At 56.8% G+C, this 22802-nt stretch overlaps 1 protein-coding gene across 1 annotated transcript in view; it reads right to left on the bottom strand.

The window, feature by feature from the left end:
• The window catches only part of ITGA11 (integrin subunit alpha 11), an 81326-nt gene that overhangs the window by 15408 nt on the left and 43116 nt on the right, over nt 1-22802 (bottom strand). The window contains exons 5-13 of the mRNA XM_060175701.1: nt 20532-20646; nt 17985-18112; nt 16088-16236; nt 11839-11983; nt 9996-10161; nt 8482-8549; nt 4137-4281; nt 3105-3253; nt 595-735 (exon numbers count right to left, since the gene is read on the bottom strand). Of these exons, the coding sequence (XP_060031684.1) occupies nt 595-735; nt 3105-3253; nt 4137-4281; nt 8482-8549; nt 9996-10161; nt 11839-11983; nt 16088-16236; nt 17985-18112; nt 20532-20646 (1206 nt within the window). The remainder of the gene's footprint in view (nt 1-594; nt 736-3104; nt 3254-4136; nt 4282-8481; nt 8550-9995; nt 10162-11838; nt 11984-16087; nt 16237-17984; nt 18113-20531; nt 20647-22802) is intronic.

Genomic DNA, 22802 nt, shown 5'->3' with positions numbered 1-22802 from the left:
ACAAAGGGAAAATAAAAAAATAAAAATAAAAATAACTGACCTTATTAAAAAAGAATTGAGGGGGAGGGGAGATAGAGGCAGAGACGCCTGCAGCCCTGCTTCACTGCTCGCGAAGCCTTCCCCTGCAGGTGGGGACTGGGGGCTCAAAGCCGGGTCCCTGCATCACCACCTGGCCCCCAGCCCCTCTTTTTATGGAGTACATTTCATTTAGTTTATTTTCTTTGCCATCAGAGTTATATCACCACTGTCACCACTGGGCACCTACGTGATGACGCCACCACTCAGCGGGCACTTCCTCCCTCCCTCCCTCCCTCCCTCCCTCCCTCTCTCTTCCTTCCTTTCTGTCTGACTTACTCAACCTCCTTTTCTTTCTCTCCCCCTCCCCTCTTATTTCCATTCTTTCAGAGAGAGCGACCGGCAGCCCTGTCCACTGCTCATGAAGATTCTGGCCTGCAAAGGGGCCAGGGTCTTGCACCAGGTCCTTGCGTGCAGTACCTGGTGTGCTCTGCCCACCCTGCTGTGGGGTCCCTCTGACCTCCCCGTGAGCCCGGCCGGGCCCCCCTCTCCCCGGTGGCCAGGGGCCCTTGGTGGCACCTGTTGCTCGCGGTAGACGTACACGCGGCCGCGCTCCCAGCCATCACTGAAGAACATGGGGGCCGCCACCAGCAGCAGATCCGAGTCCCCGTCCCCATCCACGTCCACCGAGGTGATCTCGCTCCCGTAGTAAGAGCCGATCTGCGGGCCCAGGAGGGGAGGGAGCTGCCTCCATGCCAGGGACCCGGGCGGGCCTCGAGGTGGGCAGGGCCCCAGGCCTCTGTCTGGTCACTGTGTCCCCGCTGTCCACCCAGGCCACACTCCTCAACCCTTCCATCCTTTTTTTAATATTTATTTTATTTATTCCCTTTTGTTGCCCTTGTTGTTTTATTGTTGTAGTTATTATTGTTGTCATTATTGTTGGATAGGACAGAGAGAAATGGAGAGAGGAGGGGAAGACAGAGAGGGGGAGAGAAAGACAGACACCTGCAGACCTGCTTCACCACCTGGGAAGCGACTCCCCTGCAGGTGGGGAGCCGGGGGCTCAAACCGGGATCCTTATACTGGTCCTTGCGCTTTGTGCCACCTGCACTTAGCCCGCTGCGCTACCGCCCGACTCCCCATTCTTATTTTTAAATTCAGTTTTTTATTATTATTAAAGTTTATTTATTGGGTAGAGACAGAGATCAATTGAGAGGGAAAGGGAGACACAGGCAGAGAGACACCTGCAGCCCTGCTTCCCCCGCAGGTGGGACCTTGGGCCTGCAACGTGTGCGCTCTGCAGGGTGTGCCAAAGCTCTTCTTCCCTTCTGGGTCTTTTACTCTCTCTCTCTCTCTCTCTCTCCTTCCTTTCCCTTCCTTCCCCTCTCCTCTTCTTCGCTCGGCTCTCTCTGTGATCATGGGCAAAGGTTTTGTTTTTGTGTCGGTTGGAGCTTTACAGTCAAGGCCCCCTGCCACAATGGCTCAGTCCGCCCTCTGCACCCTGCAGGTGCCAAGTCAGCATGGCCCTCTGTTCTGTCTCACTGCAGGGAAGGGGCCTGCGGTCTACCGAACCCATTCTCCTTCATTTGGGGCATGGAGAGGAGAGAGGAGAGAGACGGGGAGAGACAGAAGAGACACCCGACAGCCCTACCCACCCTCCATGGGCTCCCTGGGTGCTGTGCAGGGTGCTGAGAGAGGAGACACCCCACAGCCCTACCCACCCTCCATGGGCTCCCTGGGTTCTGTGCAGGGTGCTGAGAGAGGAGACACCCCACAGCCCTGCCCACCCTCCATGGGCTCCCTGGGTGCTGTGCCTGGTGCTGAGAGAGGAGAGACCCCACAGCCTTGCCCACCCTCCATGGGCTCCCTGGGTGCTGTGCAGGGTGCTGAGAGAGGAGAGACCCCACAGCCCTGCCCACCCTCCATGGGCTCCCTGGGTGCTGTGCAGGGTGCTGAGAGAGGAGAGACCCCACAGCCCTGCCCACCCTCCATGGGCTCCCTGGGTGCTGTGCAGGGTGCTGAGAGAGGAGACACCCCACAGCCCTGCCCACCCTCCATGGGCTCCCTGGGTGCTGTGCAGGGTGCTGAGAGAGGAGAGACCCCACAGCCCTGCCCACCCTCCATGGGCTCCCTGGGTGCTGTGCAGGGTGCTGAGAGAGGAGACACCCCACAGCCCTGCCCACCCTCCATGGGCTCCCTGGGTGCTGTGCCTGGTGCTGAGAGAGGAGAGACCCCACAGCCCTGCCCACCCTCCATGGTCTCCCTGGGTGCTGTGCAGGGTGCTGAGAGAGGAGAGACCCCACAGCCCTGCCCACCCTCCATGGGCTCCCTGGGTGCTGTGCCTGGTGCTGAGACAGGAGACCCCACAGCCCTGCCCACCCTCCATGGACTCCCTGGGTGCTGTGCCTGGTGCTGAGAGAGGAGACACCCCACAGCCCTGCCCACCCTCCATGGGCTCCCTGGGTGCTGTGCAGGGTGCTGAGAGAGGAGACACCCCACAGCCCTGCCCACCCTCCATGGGCTCCCTGGGTGCTGTGCAGGGTGCTGAGAGAGGAGACACCCCACAGCCCTGCCCACCCTCCATGGGGCTCCCTGGGTGCTGTGCCTGGTGCTGAGAGAGGAGAGACCCCACAGCCCTGCCCACCCTCCATGGGCTCCCTGGGTGCTGTGCAGGGTGCTGAGAGAGGAGAGACCCCACAGCCCTGCCCACCCTCCATGGGCTCCCTGGGTGCTGTGCAGGGTGCTGAGAGAGGAGAGACCCCACAGCCCTGCCCACCCTCCATGGGCTACCTGGGTGCTGTGCCTGCTGCTGAGAGAGGAGAGACCCACAGCCCTGCCCACCCTCCATGGGCTCCCTGGGTGCTGTGCCTGGTGCTGAGAGAGGAGAGACCCCACAGCCCTGCCCACCCTCCATGGGCTCCCTGGGTGCTGTGCCTGCTGCTGAGAGGAGAGACCCACAGCCCTGCCCACCCTCCATGGGCTCCCTGGGTGCTGTGCCTGGTGCTGAGAAAGAAGAGACTCCACAGCCCTGCCCACCCGGCTCCCTGGGTGCTGTGCCCGGTGCTCCCCTGTGGCATGGAGTGCCCTACCTGCTCCCCGCGCAGGGCCTGGTGGATGGTGAGGCTGCGGTTGGCATGCATGGTGAACAGGATGACTTTGCCCGTGTGGTTGAATCGAGGTGCCCCGGCCACGTACACCTGACCGCGCCTGGAGGACAGGACCGACGTGACCGTGTACCCTGCGCAGAGGGAGGGGGAGTCAGGCCAGTCGGCTCTGCGGGGTTGAGCCTGGGCCGGGCGGGTACGTCCTGCATTCTGCTGCTGTGCCAGCCCCCAGACTCTGCCCGTCTGTCTTATTAACCCAGTCAGTTTGCTTTGCTCCTTGCTGGGGGCTTCACTGCTCTAGGCAGAACTTCTTCCCCAGAGAGAGGGAGGGAGGGAGGGACCACAGCTCCGAAGCTTCCTCCAGTTGGTGGGGACTGGGCTCGAACCTGAGTCGTATCTGGCAGCATTCAAGTGAGCTCTCCCACTAGCCTGTTGTGCTTGTCTTATAACCATACAGGCTGTCTCCTCTTCTCTGCTATTTCAAAACTGATTTTATTTTGATGAGAGAAGTAGAGAGAGACCCCACAGCCCTGCCCACCCTCCATGGGCTCCCTGGGTGCTGTGCAGGGTGCTGAGAGAGGAGAGACCCCACAGCCCTGCCCACCCTTCATGGGCTCCCTGGGTGCTGTGCCTGGTGCTGAGAGAGGAGACACCCCACAGCCCTGCCCACCCTCCATGGGGCTTTCTGGGTGATGTGCAGAGTGCTCCCAGATGGTACTGGGGCTGGAATCCAGGCCTTTACACAAGGATGGGTCGGCGCTCAGCTGGGTGCTTTGTCTCAGAGTCCTGGCACCTCCTGTACTCCTCCTCAGGGAGGCAGGCTAAGGGTGCTTGAACCCTGGACCAGGGTCACAGCCTTTAGGATGCCCCCAGCTGCCTGAGAAGCACCAGGGAAGCCCAGCTGAAGTTGGGGTGTGGCCTGTCGCCGCCCCCACCTGCTCCCTGGGATACCTTGTGACTGCGGGGCCCTGGCTTCCTGAGGACTAGGCCCATCCCCCGCCCCCGCCTGGCTCTCACCCAGGTAGGCTCCGTGGTTCCTGAGCTCCTCGGGGAACTCCTCCAGGTAGGCTGCCCGCAGTGGGACCAGCTTGCCCGTGTCCGTCTCCTTCAGCACCGCCCCGGTCCAGTCATAGGCGCCCACGGCTCCCAGCAGAACCCCGTCCTGGTACACGGGAGGAGGACATGGCTCAGAGGGCCCTGGGTGCCTGCCTTCTGGAACCTTTTCTGGGCTCACAGCAGAACCACCTCAGCTTTTTACTGTCCAGGATGCACCTGGGGACAAGCACTTGGGAAGAAGGGAGTGTCAGGAGGAAACAGGGCGTCTAGGCCTGAGCTGTCATTCCGCACCGGGCCTCCAAGCCTCTTCCAGGAGATGTGTGGGCAGGAGATAGCTCAGTGGGTCCTGGGTTTGAGCTCTGGCACTACACTGGAGCACTGTGCACAGCACCCAGGGGGCCCCATGAAGGATAGGCAGGGCTGTGGGGTCTCTCCTCTCTCAGCACCAGGCACAGCACCCAGGGAGCCCATGGAGGGTGGGCAGGGCTGTGGGGTCTCTCCTCTCTCAGCACCAGGCACAGCACCCAGGGAGCCCATGGAGGGTGGGCAGGGCTGTGGGGTCTCTCCTCTCTCAGCACCCTGCACAGCACCCAGGGAGCCCATGGAGGGTGGGCAGGGCTGTGGGGTCTCTCCTCTCTCAGCAGCAGGCACAGCACCCAGGGAGCCCATGGAGGGTGGGCAGGGCTGTGGGGTCTCTCCTCTCTCAGCACCCTGCACAGCACCCAGGGAGCCCATGGAGGGTGGGCAGGGCTGTGGGGTGTCTCCTCTCTCAGCACCCTGCACAGCACCCAGGGAGCCCATGGAGGGTGGGCAGGGCTGTGGGGTGTCTCCTCTCTCAGCACCAGGCACAGCACCCAGGGAGCCCATGGAGGGTGGGCAGGGCTGTGGGGTCTCTCCTCTCTCAGCACCAGGCACAGCACCCAGGGAGCCCATGGAGGGTGGGCAGGGCTGTGGGGTCTCTCCTCTCTCAGCACCCTGCACAGCACCCAGGGAGCCCATGGAGGGTGGGCAGGGCTGTGGGGTCTCTCCTCTCTCAGCACCAGGCACAGCACCCAGGGAGCCCATGGAGGGTGGGCAGGGCTGTGGGTCTCTCCTCTCTCAGCACCATGCACAGCACCCAGGGAGCCCATGGAGGGTGGGCAGGGCTGTGGGGTCCCTCCTCTCTCAGCACCAGGCACAGCACCCAGGGAGCCCATGGAGGGTGGGCAGGGCTGTGGGGTGTCTCCTCTCTCAGCACCCTGCACAGCACCCAGGGAGCCCATGGAGGGTGGGCAGGGCTGTGGGGTGTCTCCTCTCTCAGCACCAGGCACAGCACCCAGGGAGCCCATGGAGGGTGGGCAGGGCTGTGGGGTCTCTCCTCTCTCAGCACCAGGCACAGCACCCAGGGAGCCCATGGAGGGTGGGCAGGGCTGTGGGGTCTCTCCTCTCTCAGCACCCTGCACAGCACCCAGGGAGCCCATGGAGGGTGGGCAGGGCTGTGGGGTCTCTCCTCTCTCAGCACCAGGCACAGCACCCAGGGAGCCCATGGAGGGTGGGCAGGGCTGTGGGTCTCTCCTCTCTCAGCACCATGCACAGCACCCAGGGAGCCCATGGAGGGTGGGCAGGGCTGTGGGGTCCCTCCTCTCTCAGCACCCTGCACAGCACCCAGGGAGCCCATGGAGGGTGGGCAGGGCTGTGGGGTCTCTCCTCTCTCAGCACCCTGCACAGCACCCAGGGAGCCCATGGAGGGTAGGCAGGGCTGTGGGGTCTCTCCTCTCTCAGCACCAGGCACAGCACCCAGGGAGCCCATGGAAGGTGGGCAGGCCTGTGGGGTCTCTCCTCTCTCAGCACCCTGCACAGCACCCAGGGAGCCCATGGAGGTTGGGCAGGGCTGTGGGGTCTCTCCTGCCCTCTCCACATCTGTGTTTCTAAAAGCGAAGAACAACATGACCAGGAGGGGAGGTAGCAGCAGAGCTCTGGACTTGTAAGTATAAGGTCCTGAGTTGGATCTCTGGCTCTCTGTGAACACCAATGATTCTCTGGTTCTCCCTCCCTCTTTTTATAAACAAAACTTAAATAATAATAATGAGTTGGGTGGTAGTGCAGCGGTTAAGTGCAGGTGGTGCAAAGCGCAGGGACTGGCATAAGGATCCCGGTTCGAGCCCCCGGCTCCCCACCTGCAGGGGAGTCTCTTCACAGGCGGTGAAGCAGGTCTGCAGGTGTCTGTCTTTCTCTCCCCCTCTCTGTCTTCCCCTCCTCTCTCCATTTCTCTCTGTCCTATCCAACAACGACAACATCAACAATAACTACAACAATAAAACAACAAGGGCAACAAAAGAAAATAAATAAATAAGAAAAAAAATTTTAAAGGAAATAATAATAATAACAACTACAACAGGGCACATGTTGCTGGCAGTGTCTCTCTCCCACTGAACTTCCCTCAGTCCAGCTGGCTGCTGGGAACCGGGTTCTGCAGACACAGAAAACTGTGAGCCTACATATGTTCCGTCTACATGTGTGTTTAGGGGCAAAGAGAGAGCTGGGTGGTGGGGGAGAACAAGGAAGAGAATAGGAGGGAAAGGAGGAGGAGGAGAGGAAGTAGAGGAGGAGGAGGGAGAGGAGGGAAGCAGGAGAAGGGAAGGAGAAAAAAGAGGAAGAGGAAGCATCCAATAGCACAGCTATATACAAGATACTGGGTACTGTACAGCAAACCATAACAAAGGGACTTTTCAAAGTTAACCCAATTAACAAATAATGTGATGATAATATTAACTATCGATAGTCTTTTTGAACCCTAAGACAGCAGGAACCTCACATCTCCACTATAGAGCCCCTACTTCCCCCAGTCCTGGAACCCTTGGATAGGGCCCACTTTCCTGTATGCATCTCCCAATCCATATCAAATAATATTGCATCTGCCGATCACAACCTAACCAACACAACGATTGCCACCTCAACATGCTTCACCTCAGACTGTGTCCAGAGACTTCACGTGTGGAATGACAACCCTTCAGCTTCATTACTTGGGTGAGACCTTTCCTTTTATAGTACACTCTAATTTCATCTCAGGTGGTTCACTTTCTAACAAAGTCCCATAACCTAGATATACACCAGTTTCTGTGAGAGAGAGCTTATGTGCACACGTATCCATAAACTACTGCAAAATATATACCTGAAAGCAGAAGTACACTAGAGTTTGCAGTGAGTACCTCCCTAACACTTCCTCTCCACTATTCCAAGCTTTGGGTCCATGATTGCTCAACAAATTGTTTGGCTTCGTATGTTAACTCTCTTTTCAGTCACCAGGTTCCAGGTGTCATCAGGATGCCGGCCAGGCTTCCCTGGACTGAAGACCCCACCAATGTGTCCTGGAGCTCAGCTTCCCCAGAGACCCACCCTACTAGGGAAAGAGAGAGGCAGACTGGGAGCATGGACCGACCAGTCAACGCCCATGTTCAGCGGGGAAGCAATGACAGAAGCCAGACCTTCCACCTTCTGCAACCCACAATGACCCTGGGTCCATGCTCCCAGAGGGATAGAGAATGGGAAAGCTGTCAGGGGGAGGGGATGGGATATGGAGATTGGGTGGTGGGAATTGTGTGGAGTTGTGCCTCTCCTACCTTATGTTTTTGTTCATTAATCCTTTCTTTAAAAAAAAAAATTTAAAAAAAAAAGAAAAAAAGAAAGAAGAGGAGGATGAGGATGAGGGGAGGAAGAAGCGGAGATAGGTACCAAAGCTGAGAAGAGAGTGAGGAGGAGGAGGGGGGAGGGGAGGAGAGCCGCCAGAGCTGGGCCCTTCCGCCGCCCATGCAGCTCTCTCAGTGCTGCGCACGGTGCTCCCCTGTGTTGCTGGGATTTGAATTTGGGCCCCAGGCCTGTGCCCTGTCTGCTGAGCAGCCCCTCTGCCGGGGTCTACTCTGAGTCGCCCGAGCCGCTTAGACACAGGTCACCCCCAGTGTCGCCTGCCGGCCACAGAGACGCCCCAAGAGGCAGAGCGAGAGGACGCCTGGCCCAGGAGAGAAGGGGGCTGGGAGGAGGCAGAGTGCTGGAGGCCATTCTGAACCTGCATCCAAGGGACAGGAGCCCATCCCTTGCCATTCTAGAGGCCCCGGGTTCAAGTCCCAGAGCCGCCAAGAGCACCCTGAACAGCTCCTAAGGGAACTCCCTGGATGATGAAGTGCTGGCTGTCTCTCCTGTCTTCCCTATCTAAATAAAAAGAAGGAATAAAGTCACCCCCGGCGGGCTTCTCAGTGGTGGTGTCGTGCGCACACAAGGTCTCGACTTGATGCAAAACATGAAAAGTTGAGATGCCCAAAGCCAGGCCTACCTCCACCACGTGGGAGGAGAAGCCAGTCTGGGACATCTCCAGCCCGAAGGACGGCTCGTTCTTGGTGCCTAGGACAGAGGGACAGGATGGCGTCAGCTCCAGGTACACCTACACCCTCTGCCCTCTCCTGCGCTCTGGGGGTGGGGGGGAGGGGTCCAGGCTGCCCCCAGGGACCAGGGGACTGTAGGTGCGATAGGTCCTAGCCGGCAGCCACTCTCAGAACAGAACGGGGGAGGAGCACGGGCCCAGAGAGAGAGAGAGAGAGTTGGCATCTTGCGCAAGAGAGACTGTTTCATCCTCTCCTCTCCCCCCTGCCCGTCTCTTCCCCTCCCCTCTCGTCTCCTCCCCTTCCTTCCTCTCCTCTCCCCTCCCTCCCCCTACTCTCCCCTCCCCTCCCCTTCCCTTCCCTTATCTCTTCTCCTCCCTTCCCCTCCCCTCCCCTCCCCTCTCATCTCCTCCCCTTCCCTCCTCTCCTCTCCTCTCCCCCTCCCATCTCCTCCCCTTCCCTTCTCTCCTCTCCTCTCCCCCTCCCATCTCCTCCCCTTCCCTCCTCTCCTCTCCCCTCCCTCCCCCTACTCTCCCCTCCCCTCCTTTCCCTTCCCCTCCTCTCCCCTCCCCTCCCCTCTCCTCCTCCCCTCTCCTCCTCCCCTCCTCTATCCTCCCCTCCCCTTCCCTTCTCTCTTCTCCTCCCTTCCCTTCCCCTCTCTTCCCCTCCCCTCCCCTCCCCTCCCCTCCTTTCCTCAGGTTCACCAGGGCTGGAGCCAGGGGTCTTGGGCTGCTTCCCAAATGGCAAAGCCGCTGTCCTGAGGGAGACCTGTCGCCACCCCAGATCCGCAAGCCCCTCCTCCCTGCCGCCCACCCAGGGGTGTTCGCAGCCTCTCCTCTCCTACACGAGTTCTAGCCTAGGCGTGGAAAGTTCGAGTCCTATATCTTTAGCCTGGAGCGGGCTGTCAGGGCCTCGTTCTGCGTGTCTGGAGGTGTCATTGTCAGGGCTCTGGTGACAGCCCAGGACAGGCAGGGCCTTGAGACAGCTGGCACTCCAGATGCCACGAGTCTGTTCTGTGCTTCCAGGGGAAGGAGGATCTGGGACACATGAGTCCTGCAGACAGTGCTTTGGGCCGGCTGGGACCCTGAAACTTGGGGAGTCACAGCCCCAGCTGGGCTCAAACAAGGTGAGCAGATAAAGTCAAATCACCCACTTACACCTGACGCTCACTCAGACAGACCGCTGGGAGGGTTCCTACCCACACCTGCCGCCAGCACTGTGCTTTGGTCTGTATTTGCCGAGTCTGACAGCCCGGGTTCAAAGCCCAACACCCCCCAGGAGGATGACCAAGCTGCCGTACTTCCTGGGGGGCCAGGAGGGGACAAAGGAGAAGGGGAGAGCGGAGTCGCTGGGGTCACGGCTGTGGACCTCTGGGCCCCGACGCTTTCTCCTGGGGTGGCCTTCCATCTGCTGGGGTCTGCCCCTGGTGAGCCGGGGCTGGGGCCTCCTCCGGGTCCCTGCGGCTCACCTTCCAGGCTGAAGATCCTGTCCCCCAGCGCGTCCACGATGTCCTTCAGGGCTGCCTCGTCCGTCACGTTGAAGAAATGCTTGTCGTCCGGGTCGCTGGCGATGGATCTGATCTCATTGAGGAAGGTCTCGGGGTTGATGCCCCTGCGGTTGTAGTAACCCAGTACCTGCCAGGGCACGGGGCAGGGAGGACACAGGACGTGGCGCACAAGTCCCCACACAGCCCGCAGCCCTGGCCTGGCTGGACGGGGGAGGCGGAGCCTCTGTGCTGAGCCGGGGTCCGAATCCAGCAGTTTCCCGTATCAGACCCCCACGCCAGCACCAGGGAAAGAGCTTCCCCGAGGAACAGGCAGCTCTGCCACCCCCGTCACATGGCCAGTGTGACAATAAGGCAGATCACTGGGTCCATCTACTTAAGAGCTCACATTATAGAGCACAAGGACCCAGGTTCAAGCCCCCACTCCCCACTTGCAGAGGGAAAGCTTCACAAGTGGTGAAGCAGGTCTGCAGGTGTCTCTGCCTCCCTCTGTCTCCCCCTTTTTCTCAATTCCTGGATGCCTCTGTCCAATAAATAATAAAGATAAAAGTGAGTAAGTCAGATCACTGAGAAGACTGGAACCACCAGCCAACCACAGTGGCCTGCCTTTCTAGAGCTGTCCACCAGGAGGCACTGCCTCCTCTCACGCATATTTGGGACATGTACTAACAGAAACCTTATTGGGGGCTCCACAGACAGGAATGGAGTCAAGTCACATAGCACATACCCTCTGGGCAGGAGGGGACTAGGGAGGTGTCCACCGCAGCTGCTTGGAGAACACTTGGTGAGGCCTAGCAACGGATTCACTTTTAAACAAGCAAAGAAGGGGTTGGGCAGTGGATGGTCCACCAGGCTAAGCCCACATAGTTCTAAGTGCAAGGACCACACAAGGACCAGGGTTCCAGCCCCCGCTCCCCACCTGCAGGAGGGAAGCTTTACAAGTGGTGAAGTAGGTCTGCAGGTGTCTGTCTTTCTCTCTCCCAATCTCCCGCTCCCCTGTCAATTTCTCTCTGTCAGTTTTCGCTCTCCCAGATCAGCTAGGAAGAGCAAAGATCACCTGAGAATGCAACAAGGTAAGACAAGGCTAGGATTCCTTCAGGAACCCTCCGAGCCGTGAGCCACGGGTGAGTGCAAACACATGTGGCTCACAGACAGAGAGGGGCTTCAGGAGAGCTCCCCGGGGCTAAAAGCTCTTTTATCTACTCAGGAACGGCTGCTACCAGTCCGGCAATCTGCCAGCTGACACACCGCGTCTGAGTTTTATCGACACAAAGACTGCTGAGAGAAGATCACCTAGCCCTCACCAGTGACAACTGCGTCCCCACGGCTGCTGCCCCTCAGAGGCTGGAACAGCCGCAGGGAAGTCCTATACTGATTGGGGGGGGGGGGTGCAGAGAACAGGCTGGGGGGCTGAGGAGAAAATCTACACTCCCAGAGGAGGATGGGGGGAGGGGAATGGAGGGGGAGGGGAGGAGGGGCAGAGGTCAGGGGTGGGTGGGTGTATTTGGTTTCTTTGGTCCAGAGCACAACCCAGCTCTGTCTGTTGGTGATGCCACAGATGGGGCCTAGGACCTGGGACCTGGGACGTCTCGCCTGCAAGACCTGTGCACCACCACTGAGCTATCTCCCTGGCTACTTCCCAGTTCTGTAAGAACTCAGAACTTTCCCAGCCAGGGTCCAGGGGAGAGACCCCCCCAAGCATCTTGAGCGGGTCTGGGCGGGACAGAAGGCAGTGTGTCGGCTTGGCCTCGAAGGGCATGGAGGTGAGTCCTTGAGGCGGTGGGGCTGGGGTGTGGGGGCAACTCACAGCCACTGCGTATCTGGTGATGTTGTCCCTCTCACTCTGCCGGATCACCTCCTCCAGGTCGGGGCTGTCGTGGGACTCCCCATCGGTGATAACGATCATCACCTTCTTCGCCCCTTTCCTCCCACCCTTCCGGAAGGCTTCAGAGCTGGAACAGGGCGACGGGGGGAGGCTTCAGCCAGGGCTGAGAACCCCAGGGAACCAACGGGCCAAGGGGCCTCGAACCCAGGAGACCCAGAGACTCTCTCACCAGCGGTTCAGAGAGGCCTTGGATTTGATTAAGAATTATTTTCATTTTTAAAAAAATTATCTTTATTGCATAGAGACAGAGAGACTCCTGAAACAGAGTTACCACTCGTGAAGCTTTTCCCCTGCAGGTGAGGACTAGGGGCTCAAACCTGCCCCTTGAGCATTATAACATGTGCATCCCCTCCCCCAGAGTGGTTTTGGTAAAATCCTTCCAGGACTGGGAGGTTGCTCAGAGCAGAGCACAGACTTGCATGCCTGAGGCCCAGCTCCACCCCCAGCCCATATATGCCACAGCTGAGCAGCGCCCTGGCCCCTCTCTCTTTTATTCCCTCTCTCATGAAATAAGCATAGCTCCCATAAATAATATGGGCCCAGACTTGTACTAGATCCCTCTCTCCATCACCACTGGCCACACCCATTGGGAATGTCATCTTGAGCCCTCCTGTGGGCTTCGTCAGGGTTGTACTCTCACTATGAACCAGCAGCGGTAAGGACGCCTCACTCTCTGAAGGGAGGCTGGTCAGCCTACTCTGCCCCTCAAGGAAGACGGGTCCTGAAAGGAGTGCAGCCTAGAATGTTCCCAGTGTCACATGGACTGTGAGCTCAGACTGACAGGGACTCGGAGGTCACACAGGCTCCTGTGCTGAATGTGAACAGACACGGGCCCTGGGTCAGATCGATGAGGTAAACCATTAATTGCACTTAGCTTTCTAAATTGTGTGAGCAGCTCTCTGCCCTGATCCTGCTTCCTAGTTCTACTTTCAGCTCAGACACTGTCTTCCTAGACTGCCTTTCTTTCTTTCTTCCTTTCTTTCTTTACTTATTTCCCTGGTTTTTTTTTTTAATTTATAAAAAGGAAACATTGACAAAACCATAGGCTAAGAAGGGTACAACTCCACACAGTTCCCACCACCAGACCTCTGTATCCCATCCCTTCCCCTGATAGCTTTCCTATTCTTTATCCCTCTGGGAATATGGACCCAGGGTCATTGTGGGGTGCAGAAGGTGGAAGGTCTGGCTTCTGTCATTGCTTCCCCACTGAACATGACAGTATTTCTAGCCCACCCCCATGTTAGCTATCGACCTCAAGCCAAGATTATTAAGACACAGGCTCCTAGGAACATCCCTAAAATAGATTCCTAGCTTCCTTCCACCCTCAGTTTCATCTGCTCTATTCCTACTTTCTGGTTCCTGATTATCAAACACTTGTCCTGCTTTCTGTCTTACTGCATTTCAGCCACCAAGGTGCAGATGCCACCATGACGCCACCCTGACCTCCCTGGGCAGACAACCTCACCTATGTGTCCTGGAGCCTCCCCTCCCCAGAGCTCTGCCTCACCAGGGACAGACAGAGACAGAGACAGGCTAGGGGTGTGGATCCACCTGTCAACATGTATGTCCAGCAGAGAAGAAATTACAGAAGCCAGACCTCCCACCTTCTGCACCCAAAAAAGAATTCTGGCCCAGGCTCCCAGAGGGATAAAGAACAGGAAAGCTTCCAATGGAGGGGATGGGACACAGAACTCTGGTGGTGGGAAGTGTGTGGAATTATACCCTATTACCTTACAATCTAGTAAACCAATAGTAAATCACTAATAAAAATAAAACACAAAAAAACAAATTGAAAAAAAATATTGCCCAGGCCCTACCCTGGCTTATGGAATCAGAGCCTCAGGGTCATTTTGTTTTCACCAGATCACGGCTACAAGCTGCTGTGACACCGGGATTGAACCTGGGACCTCAGAGCCACAGGCATCAAAGTCTTTTGCATAAACCTCTGTGCTGTCTCCCCGCCTCCCTCTTCTTTGGTGCGGCGCCAGGGGTGAGTCCAGAGCCTGTCATACACGCCCGGCGCTGCTGACAGCCTCTCGGCCCAGCTGTTTAGTGGTGGTGCTTTTCAGGCAGAAGGGGAGTGGGGAGAGAGAGAGAGGAGAGACACCATGATCCTGCTCCACCCCGCATGGAGCCTCCCAGTGCCGTCCATCAGCGGTGCTCCTGTGCGACACGGGGGTTCGAGCCCAGGAGGGAGGAATAGCTAGGTGTGCACTCTACCGGCGGACCACTTCCCAGCTGGGGTGGGAGCACCAGTGCTTTCCAAGTGGCGAGTGGCAGAGTGGAGACACAGTCGCCTCCTGAAGGCGGCATCCAAACCACATGGGTCTCTCCCGTGGTGCCCGTCACACAGGCTCACAAGGTTTGACTTTTCTCCTGAGGCCACTTGGATCTTATTTTGAGAAGCACTCAGTCTCTAACCCTGTGATAATGATCTCTCTCTCTCTCTCTCCTCTCCCTCTCTCTCTCCCTCTTTCTCCCTCCTTCTCCTCTCCTCTCCCTCTCTCTCTCCCTCTCTCTTTCTCCCGCTCCCTCTCCTCTCCCTCTCTCTCTCTTCTTCTCTCTCTCCCTCTCTCTCCCTCTCCCTCTCTCTCTCTCTCCCTCTCCCTCTCTCTCTCTCTCCCTCTCCTCTCCTCTCCCTCTCTTTCTCCCTCTCACTCTCCCTCCTTCTCCTCTCCTCTCCCTCTCTCTCTCCCTCCCTCTCCTCTCCTCTTCCTATCCTCTCCTCTCCCTCTCTCTTTCTCCCTCCCTCTCTCCTCTCCCTCTCTCCCTCCCTCTCCTGTCCTCTCCCCCTCTCTCTCCCTCTCTCTTTCTCCCTCTCTCTCCCTCCCTCTCCTCTCCTCTCCCTCTCTCTCTCCCTCTTTCTTTCTCCCACTCCCTCTCCTCTCTCTCTCCCTCCCTCCCTCCCTCTCTCTCCTTCTCCCTCTCCTTCTCTCTCTCTCTCCCTCTCTCTTTCTTGCCACCAGAGTTATCACTAGGGGACGGGGGGCTCGGAGGGCTGGGATCAACACAGGCCACCATGTGCAGGCAACCTGGATTCCCCTGAGTCATGGTGTGACACCCCCCCCTTTATTCATTTTTATGAAAGAGAGGAACAAAGACCAGATGTGGCATATTTGGTGCTGGAGGTCAGACATGGACCTCCAGGATGCCAGGCCCAGCTCCACTGCTGAGCCCCTTCCATGGTTCCGGGGTGATTTGATTATTTTATTTATTTAAATTTTTAAATTATCTTTATTTATTGGTAGAAACAGCCAGAAATCAAGAGGGAAGAAGGTGGTAGAGAGGAAGAGAGTCACAGAGAGACAGCTGTAGCCCTGCTTCACCACTTCCAAAGCTTTCCCCATACAGGTGTGTGCTCAACCAGGTGTGCTCCCACCTCATTTACTGTGATTGTTTTTAAAGCAGAAAACCTTTCAACTCTAGCTTGTAGTAGTACCAGGAATTGAACCGGGACCTCAGAGCCTCAGGTAGGAGAGTCTTTGCGTAACCACCGTGCTCTCTCTCTGACGTGATTTGTAAGGAGCCAACCCTGTTGTCTCAGGTGCTTGTTTTGACCATGTGGCCTTCACACCACTGGTGACAGAGCCTTCATGAGGAGAGCCTGCCCGCCTAGAGTGAACACGCTTCCTACAGGAAGGGTCTCTGGTGCACCACTGTATCTTACAAAGTCAGCATCACTTGAGATGACAAGGTTCTGACACCTGGGGGGCTCTTTTATCTAGGTGGGGGGGCAGGAGCTGGATGGCAGGCAGTAAGGAGGGTCCCAGTCTCCCAGGTACCCCCTCCCCAGGGCCCCTCAGTTTCCCCCCTGCTGCAAAACCCACCCTGGGGCCTCACTCTGCTCTGTGGGGTCCTGAGGGCAAGGCCACAGGACAGGCGTCCCTGAGGCTCCCCTCCTGCATCCAGACCGGGCTGGAGCAGGTGCTGGGGGGGAGGGGGCGCCCCAGGATGCTCTCTGGCCCCTGCCCCTCAGGATCCCGCAGACACTCTAACAGCCAGGACCCCGCAGATAAGCCTTTGGGGTCTGGTGTCCCCAGCAGCCTCAGCTCAGCCACACCAGGCCCTGGAGCTGGAGGGCTTCAGACACCACGGTGGGCCCTCTGACACTGTCACACGGTGGCAGGGGACTGTCTGTGGTCTGGAGCAAGCCAGGTTCTCACTCTGTTACCGAGCAAACTCGATGCCAAAGGCTGTGCGGGTCTCCGTGCCTCCTCTCTGCTCGATGTGGCGGGCGGCCTCCACCACGTCCCGCACGGACCTGTAGTCGTTGAGGTGGAACTCGTGCACTGCATCCTCCCCGTACTGGACGACACCCACCTGCCGGGGACAGGGGCGTTCAGCGGGGCAGGACCCTGCAGGACGGGCCTGGTGGGGCGGGCACTGCCACAGGGGAGCTGCTTCAGAATGAGGAGTAGGAGGAGCACTGACAGAGAGGAGGAGTGGCCTAACTGACCACCCAACAGAGTTTATTTTTTAATGGAACAGACAAAAGTGAACTTTGGTCATGAGTTCTGAGGCGGCCTGAGGGGGCTGACTTGCTCAGCAAACCCTGGAGCCGAGCTTTTCTCTCAGAACTTGGAAGGAGGTGGGGCTGGATGGGGGCGCACACAGGCTGAGCACACAGGCTGAGCACACACCTGGTTGAGCACACAGGCTGAGCACACACCTGGTCGAGCACACACCTGGTCAAGCACACAGGCTGAGCACACAGGCTGAGCACACACCTGGTTGAGCACACAGGCTGAGCACACACCTGGTCGAGCACACACCTGGTCAAGCACACAGGCTGAGCACACAGGCTGAGCACACACCTGGTCAAGCACACAGGCTGAGCACACAGGTTGAGCACATACCTGGTCGAGCACACAGGCTGAGCACACACCTGGTAGAGCACACAGGCTGAGCACACACCTGGTCGAGCACACAGGCTGAGCACACACCTGGTCAAGCACACAGGCTGAGCACACAGGCTGAGCACACACCTGGTAGAGCACACAGGCTGAGCACACACCTGGTCGAGCACACAGGCTGAGCACACACCTGGTTGAGCACACACCTGGTTGAGCACACAGGCTGAGCACACACACTGAGCACACACCTGGTCGAGCACACAGGTCACCATGTACAAGGACCCGGGTTTTAGTCCCCGGTCCCCACCTGCAGGCAGGAAGCTTCATGAATGGTGGAGCAAATAGTGCAGGTGTCTCTTCCTCTCTGCCCCCCCTTCCTCTCTCGATTTCTCTCTGTGATATCAAATAAAGGGGGGAAAGAGCCGGGTGCTGGTGTACCCAGTTTAGCACACAGAGGCGTGGATCCAGGTTCGAGCCCCCTGGTCCCCACCTGCAGGAGTGATGATTCACAAGTGGTGAAGCAGGGCTGCAGCTGTCTCTCTGTCTCTCGGATTCATAGTGGCAGCACTGAGCCCCAGCAATAACCGGGAGACAAAAAACAAAACAAAACAAAAAAAAAAAAAAACAAAAAACAAAGCTTGGAAGGGAAGACAAACCCTGGAGGACATTAATAGTATTTGTGATCTCACTGCAGGCTAACCCTTTCCTTCCTTTCCTTTCCTCTTCCCTTCTCTTCTACTTCTTCTCCTCATCCTCCACCTCCTCCTCCTCTTCCCCCTTCTCCTTCTTTTTACCCCTTTACCAGAGCACTGCTCAGTTCTGGCTTATGGTGGTGCTGGGACTGAACCTGGGACTTTGGCGGCTTAGGCACGAAGGTCTTTTTGTTTCACTGCTGTGCTATCTTCCCTGGCAGAGGCTGACTTTTCCTGTTGTTTTTATTTCAGGTGTGTGTGTTAGAGAGAGAGCAGAGACACTACACCATTAATCCACTATCCACAGAGCTTCTCCCGGTGTTGTGGTGCCCACAGGTGGTGCTGGGACTCAAACCCAGGACCTCACATATCAGGTAAAGCACATGCTCAGCCTCCCAAGTTCCTCCCGATTCCCAACATTTTGGGGGGGCATCTGCTCCAGGAGGCTGACCACAGGCGAGCCCCCTCCTGTCCCGGAGGCCGGCAAGCTCCCCACAGCCCACCCCACCCCCCAGAAGCCCACCTGGATCTGCCCAGGCCCGACATAGAACTTCCTGAGGACGTTGATGAGGAAGCGTTGCACCTCCAGCCAGGGGTAGATGCTGTTGGAGCCATCCAGCACCATGACGATGTCCATGTAGGTCTGGCACCCTGGACGAGGGGGCACGGTCATGGCTGGCCCCGGGGCCTGGGCCTGGTCTGGGTGCTGACCGGGCAACCCTGATGACCAGAGACTCCAGACTTGCAGCCTGGCCCAGACATCCAGCCCCCAGGTCTCGCCATGTCCCAGGGCAGGCGGGTGGGCCAGTCTCTGCCCCTTTCAGGCCACAGGAAGGTGGGGGTGTGAGTGGGGCTGGGGCTGTGGATCCAGGCATCAGACCGACCCTCCTGCCTTTGGCATGAGGCATGCAGCAGGCGTGAGGACGGCAGAGGCCCCCCACTCCGGGGTGGGTGTTGGGGAGAAATGAGAGGAAGCTTCTGGAAGGCCGAGCTCAGCAGGGCTCCTGATTGAAGCTGTCCCCCACCCACCCATCCACCCCCTGCTTTGCAGCTGTGCTTTCTGGAGCAATCAAGCCTCCCTCCCACCCCTTTTCTGTCCTTAATAGAAAAAAAGAAGAAAAAGTCATGAGAGCAGGCACTTAGCCCCAGTGATGATCTCGTAGGAAAAACAAAGAAGACAGAGCCCAGAGGTCTGGAGGAGGGCTGGAGTCTCAGTGCTCCCCACTGCTGCAGAGGCAGGGTGCCCAGAACCCTATTCCTCCTCCCACTCAACCACACAGCTTTCCTATATCTATCCACCAACTTTCTATTTATCCATCCATCATCCATCCATCCATCCATCATCCATTACCATCCGTCCATCATCTATCCATCCATCGTCCATTATCATCCATCCATCCATCCATCCATCCACCCACTCGTCTGTCCATCCATCCATCATCACCCATCCATCCATCATCCATCCATCATCCATCCATCCATCATCTATCCATCCATCGTCCATTATCATCCATCCATCCATCCATCATCATCATCATCCATCCACCCACCCGTCTGTTCATCCATCCATCATCACCCATCCATCCATCATCCATCCACCCATCATCCATCCATCATCCAGCCATCCATCGTCCATTATCATCCATCCATCCATCCATCCATCATCATCATCCATCCACCCACCCGTCTGTCCATCCATCCATCATCACCCATCCATCCATCATCCATCCATCCATCATCCATCCATCCATCATCTATCCGTCCATCGTCCATTATCATCCATCCATCCATCCATCCATCCATCATCATCATCATCCATCCACCCACCCGTCTGTTCATCCATCCATCATCACCCATCCATCCATCATCCATCCATCATCCAGCCATCCATCGTCCATTATCATCCATCCATCCATCCATCCATCCATCCATCCATCCATCATCATCATCCATCCACCCACCCGTCTGTCCATCCATCCATCATCACCCATCCATCCATCATCCAGCCATCCATCATCCATCCATCCATCATCTATCCGTCCATCGTCCATTATCATCCATCCATCCATCCATCCATCATCATCATCATCCATCCACCCACCCGTCTGTTCATCCATCCATCATCACCCATCCATCCATCATCCATCCATCCATCATCCATTATCATCCATCCATCCATCCATCCATAATCATCACCCATCCACCCACCCGTCTGTCCATCCATCCATCATCCATCCATCATCCAGCCATCCATCGTCCATTATCATCCATCCATCCATCCATCCATCCATCCATCCGTCCATCCATCATCATCATCCATCCACCCACCCGTCTGTCCATCCATCCATCATCACCCATCCATCCATCATCCAGCCATCCATCATCCAGCCATCCATCGTCCATTATCATCCATCCATCCATCCATCCATCCATCCATCCGTCCATCCATCATCATCATCCATCCACCCACCCGTCTGTCCATCCATCCATCATCACCCATCCATCCATCATCCAGCCATCCATCATCCATCCATCCATCATCCATTATCATCCATCCATCCATCCATCATCATCATCCATCCACCCACCTGTCTGTCCATCCATCCATCATCCATCCATCATCCATCCATCCGTCCACCCACCCATCCCCCATCATTCTCCCATCTACACATCCACCCACACAACATTTATTTCTCTCTAGTCATCTTCCTTTCCTTCTTTCTTTCTTTTCATTCAAGCACCCATCCAACTGCCCTCCCATCCACTCATCCATTGTCTTTCTGTGTCTCCATCCGTCCGTCCTTGCATCCATTCACACACATAACTCTTCAGTCCATTGTGCCTCCATACATTGTTCATTCATGCATCAGCTTTCTGTCTTTCCATTCATGCATTCATCCATCCACCATCTTTCTGTCTGTCCACCCTCCCACCCACACATACCTCATCTTTCCACCCATCTATCCATGTACCCACTATCCAGCTATCCACTGTGTCTCTGTTCACCCCTCCCCCACCATCCCTTCATGCCCAGGGAGCGCCAGCCAGGAGTGGAGTGGGAGCCACTTACTCTGGAGGGCCGGGGCCACCGTCTTGGAGAACCGGAAGCTGGAGCTGACCCTGGAGCACATGCCCGTGGTGTAATAGGAGCTTCCGCACTCATGGGACCACAGTGGGCTGCAGGCCTGTGAGCGCAGAGGGGATCCGTCACCCGCCGGTCCCCACAGCTCCAGCTGCCCACCCTCCACCCTCCGGGCGGACAGCCCCTCTCTGAGCACCCGTGCCCCCGAGTCCAGCCCGGCGCTGCCTGACCACCCTGTGCCCCATTTATGCCAGGATGCACTCACTGTCCAGGGCCCTCCTGTCTGGAGGTTCGAGCCCCACAATCCACTGCATCTTAGGGCTGGAGGGTCTCCGTCTCCCACCCACCTAAAGGGTCTGGAAAAGTCTTTGCACCCAGGGGAGCGGGCCTTTCATCGTCTCCAGCCCAGTCCTGTGTCTAAAGAGGTCTCCCAAACACCTTTGCAGGCAGGCTTCCGGGACTGGCCCAGGGTGGGGGTGGGGGGCTGCCCGCCTCTGACAGGGGAAGGGAGAAGAAAGACAGACAGAAATATTGCTGCCTGCATGTGCTCTGAGGATGGAGTGACAAGACTCTCCCCAAGCCCAGTCCCATGTCTCCAGCTTGTGCCACTGCCAGGGGGCGGGGTGGGCTCCGTTTAGGCTGTGACGCCCTTTGATTCGCAGGAGTAATTGGTTACTCCATGCCCAGTTCTTTAATTACCTTTCTCTTCTTACTCAGATCTTATTTTCTGTGTCCTTTGTTGAAACTGCAGTAAGTCATTGGGATTTTTGGAAGTTGGGGGAGGGGGAAGGTAAGGAATGGGAGGTGGCTGGTGGCTGGTGGTGGTGTGTAGAGATGGGTGGATGGGTGAACAGATGATGAGTTGTAGGTAGCTAAGTGGTGGATGAGGGGTGCATGGATGATGGATAGAAAGATAGAAAAATGAATGAATAAATCTTGGGGTGACAGATGATTGATGGATAGATGGGAATGACTGATGAATGCTAGATGAATGATTAGACAGAAAGATGATAGATGGATAAATAGTTAGCAGGTGATGTAAATGGATGTGTGATGGATGCAAGTTGATGACCAGTGGTTGGAAAGATGGTGGATGGATGATGGGTGAGTGGATGGGTGGATGGGTGGATGGATGGATGAGTGGATGAATGGATAATTGGATGGATGGGTGAATGGATGAATGGACGAGTGGATGGATAGATGGATGGATAGATGGATGATGGATGGATGGATGGGTGGATGGATGGATGAGTGGATGGATGGATGGATGGATAAGTGAATGAATGAATAATTGGATGGATGGATGGATGAATGGATGAGTGGATGGATGGATGGATGGATGGATAGATGGATGATGGATGGATGGATGGATAAGTGGATGAATGGATAATTGGATAAGTGGATGGATAAGTGGATGAATGGATAAATGGATGGACAGATGAATGGATGCATGAATGGATGGATGAATGGATGAGTGGATGGATAAGTGGATGGATGGATGGATGGATGGATGGATGGATGGATGGGTGGATGGATGATGGATGGATGGATGGGTGGGTGAATGGGTGGATGAGGGGTACAGGATAGGGTGGATGACTAGCTGGGGGCAGGGCTAGTTGATAAACAGATGGGAGGATGAGAGACCAAGGGGAGGAGACAGAGGGTTGGTGGGGGCAGGCTAATCTATGAGCAGCTAGTTGGGGAGAGAGGAATTCCTGGGAGCTGCTATTTATAAACCGGGTGACTCCAGCCCAGGGCCTCATCCAGGCCTCCACCCTGGAATCGAGTTCCTCAGACTGTGACACAGAACCTCAGAAGGACCTCAGAACTGTCCCCGGAGGGCAACTGTCCCTCTCAGTGCTTGAGCACCGCAGTCTCTGAGTCTGTGCAGCCCCCATCCCCCACCTGCTCCCGCAGCAGGAAGGCGGAGACTGAACTCCGCTGGGATTTCTGGGCCGCCAAGCTCCTCCTGCCACCTCACTGTCCCATCCCCCTGCTGACAGAGCCACTCTCTCCCAGCTGCAGGGGAGCCGCTTCACAGGGGGTGAAGCAGGTCTGCAGGTGTCTGTCTTTTTCTCCCCCTCTCTGTCTTCCCCTCCTCTCTCCGTTTCTCTCTGTTCTATACAACAACGACGACATCATCATCATCAACAATAATAACTACAACAAGGGCAACAAAAGGGAAAATAAATTTTAAAAAAAAGAAGGTCTCTTCCACTTCAGCCCAAATAACCCTCCTCCATCCTTCTAGGTCAGTCT

This window comes from Erinaceus europaeus, chromosome 16 (assembly GCF_950295315.1).
Source record: "Erinaceus europaeus chromosome 16, mEriEur2.1, whole genome shotgun sequence".
NCBI classification, from domain to species: domain Eukaryota; kingdom Metazoa; phylum Chordata; class Mammalia; order Eulipotyphla; family Erinaceidae; genus Erinaceus; species Erinaceus europaeus.
This window is presented reverse-complemented; position numbering and strand designations above follow the sequence as displayed.